Source organism: Parasteatoda tepidariorum, chromosome 6, assembly GCF_043381705.1.
Source record: "Parasteatoda tepidariorum isolate YZ-2023 chromosome 6, CAS_Ptep_4.0, whole genome shotgun sequence".
NCBI lineage: Eukaryota > Metazoa > Arthropoda > Arachnida > Araneae > Theridiidae > Parasteatoda > Parasteatoda tepidariorum.
The window spans coordinates 20784751-20786637 of NC_092209.1; the positions used below are offsets into that span (position 1 = coordinate 20784751).

General features: G+C 30.3%; 1 protein-coding gene across 1 annotated transcript in view; it reads left to right on the top strand.

Annotated features, from left to right (window-relative positions):
* The first annotated feature begins 364 nt into the window (after positions 1-364).
* Positions 365-1887, top strand: part of LOC107443234 (uncharacterized) — a 19215-nt gene continuing 17692 nt past the window's right edge. Inside the window, exon 1 of the mRNA XM_043048579.2 lies at positions 365-575. Within this exon, the coding sequence (XP_042904513.1) occupies positions 422-575 (154 nt within the window). The 5' untranslated portion in view covers positions 365-421. The remainder of the gene's footprint in view (positions 576-1887) is intronic.

A 1887-nucleotide genomic window follows, 5' to 3' on the forward strand; every position in this document is an offset into this window, starting at 1 on the left:
TCATTATTAAAAAAAAACATTCCTGAATAGAGGACTCGATGACGAAATATTTTTTTAAGCACAAATCCAAATTTACATGATTTTGGACTGTTTACATTTTATTACAAGTTATATCTATTTAAATGTAAATTGTGAAAAAATTAAAAACTCTTTTCCTCTAACTCGTTCATCCTTAATTAAACTATTGTAATTATTCATAAGGAAATGAAAATTCTTCCTCACGAATAATATCATATAAAAGACAGCATCCAATAAATTGGTTAGCTATTTGCATAACAAAATGTGAAATATTGGTTCAACATCAATTAACAACACGCTAGTTATTTTCAATACTTGTTATCGACTATAAAAACTGATCGTTCGTCATAAGGTTAAATATAAGGTTGGGAATACTTGGTAATAAATTTAAGTGTAATATAAGATGCGCTTGTCAGCAATACTTTTGGTTTTAATTTTTGCGTGGAATTCCGTTGACGCAATTTCTCCTCCTGCACCACCTAGTGAAGCAGATGATGATGAAGAAAAAGCTTCGACTGCTCTTTTAGATTGTCTTGTGCACCAGATTTGCAATTGCGGTAAGTAAAATGGCCCCGCAATTATAGTTCATCGCGTCGAAGAGTAGGATAACGGATGGCAGACTCGTTATGAATATAAATTAGGAGGACGATAAGCCACACGAGAAACTTATCAATGCAAATTTTGTTTTATCTCCTTACCTGATTTAAAATTTAAAGCATAGAAGAACTGAAAGCCTCCACACGGTTTTTGGTAAGTAGTCCGATCAGACCATTATGAAGTTAAACCAATTAGTGAAAGAACCATTAAATATGAAATCTATTAAAAATTAGAGAGTGGTAGCAAACATATGTCTAAATATTTGTTTAATTTATAAATATAATTGGTTTGTTTTATTTACTTGTCAACCACTACAGATTCAATTCTCAAATATATATGATAAATTTCTCTCAAGTACTTTTAAAATAGAATTTCTGTTCATGCGCACAAGTGGATCCCTTTTTAAACAATCTGCGCAGACTATTTATAAGAAACCGTGTGGAGGCTTTCTGATGTAGGAGGTGATGGTTCAGGCAACGCCTCCTATAACTGAAAGTCCACACACGGTTTTTCGTAAGTAGTCCGATCAGCCCACTATGAAGTTAAACCAATTAGTGAAAGAACCATTAAATATGAAATCTATAAAAAATTAGAAAGTGGTTGCAAATATAGGTCTAAAAATTTGTTTAATTTATGAATATAATTGGTTTGTTTTATATACTTGTCAACCACTACAGATTCAATTCTATGATAAATTTCTCTCAAGTAATTTTAAAATAGAATTTGGGTTCTTGAGCACAAGTGGTTCGCTTTTTAAATAATCTGCGCAAACTACTTATAAGAAACCGTGTGGAGGCTTTCTGATGTAGGATGTGATGGTTCAGGCAAACATAGAATAAGTCAAAAAGTCTCAATTGTCGAAAAAAATTTCAAAGTGAGGAAATTTAATCAAATTGTTGAAATAGAACTTACCTTTTGAATAATCCTAAGTTAAAATTTCATAATTTGTTTTCATTTTTATATTTCGAAAATTCTTTTTCAGTATTTTAAACTTTATGCCTTGCTTTAGTTTTTGCATGCACTCACTATTTCTAGATTTTAAATTACTCATAGTGATGAAAGAGAATTTACGATTAAAAGTTTTTCCTTGTGCTACAGCGTTCTCTTAAGGCTTAAGCTGATTTTTTAAGTTTTTGTATAGTTTAAATCAGAATAAAACAGCTCAATGCAGAATAAAATAGCTAAATTCAGAAAAAAAGCTTCAGCTAAAAAACTACACAAGGGTTACGGATATAACATTAACATTTTATATATATATATATATACACACAC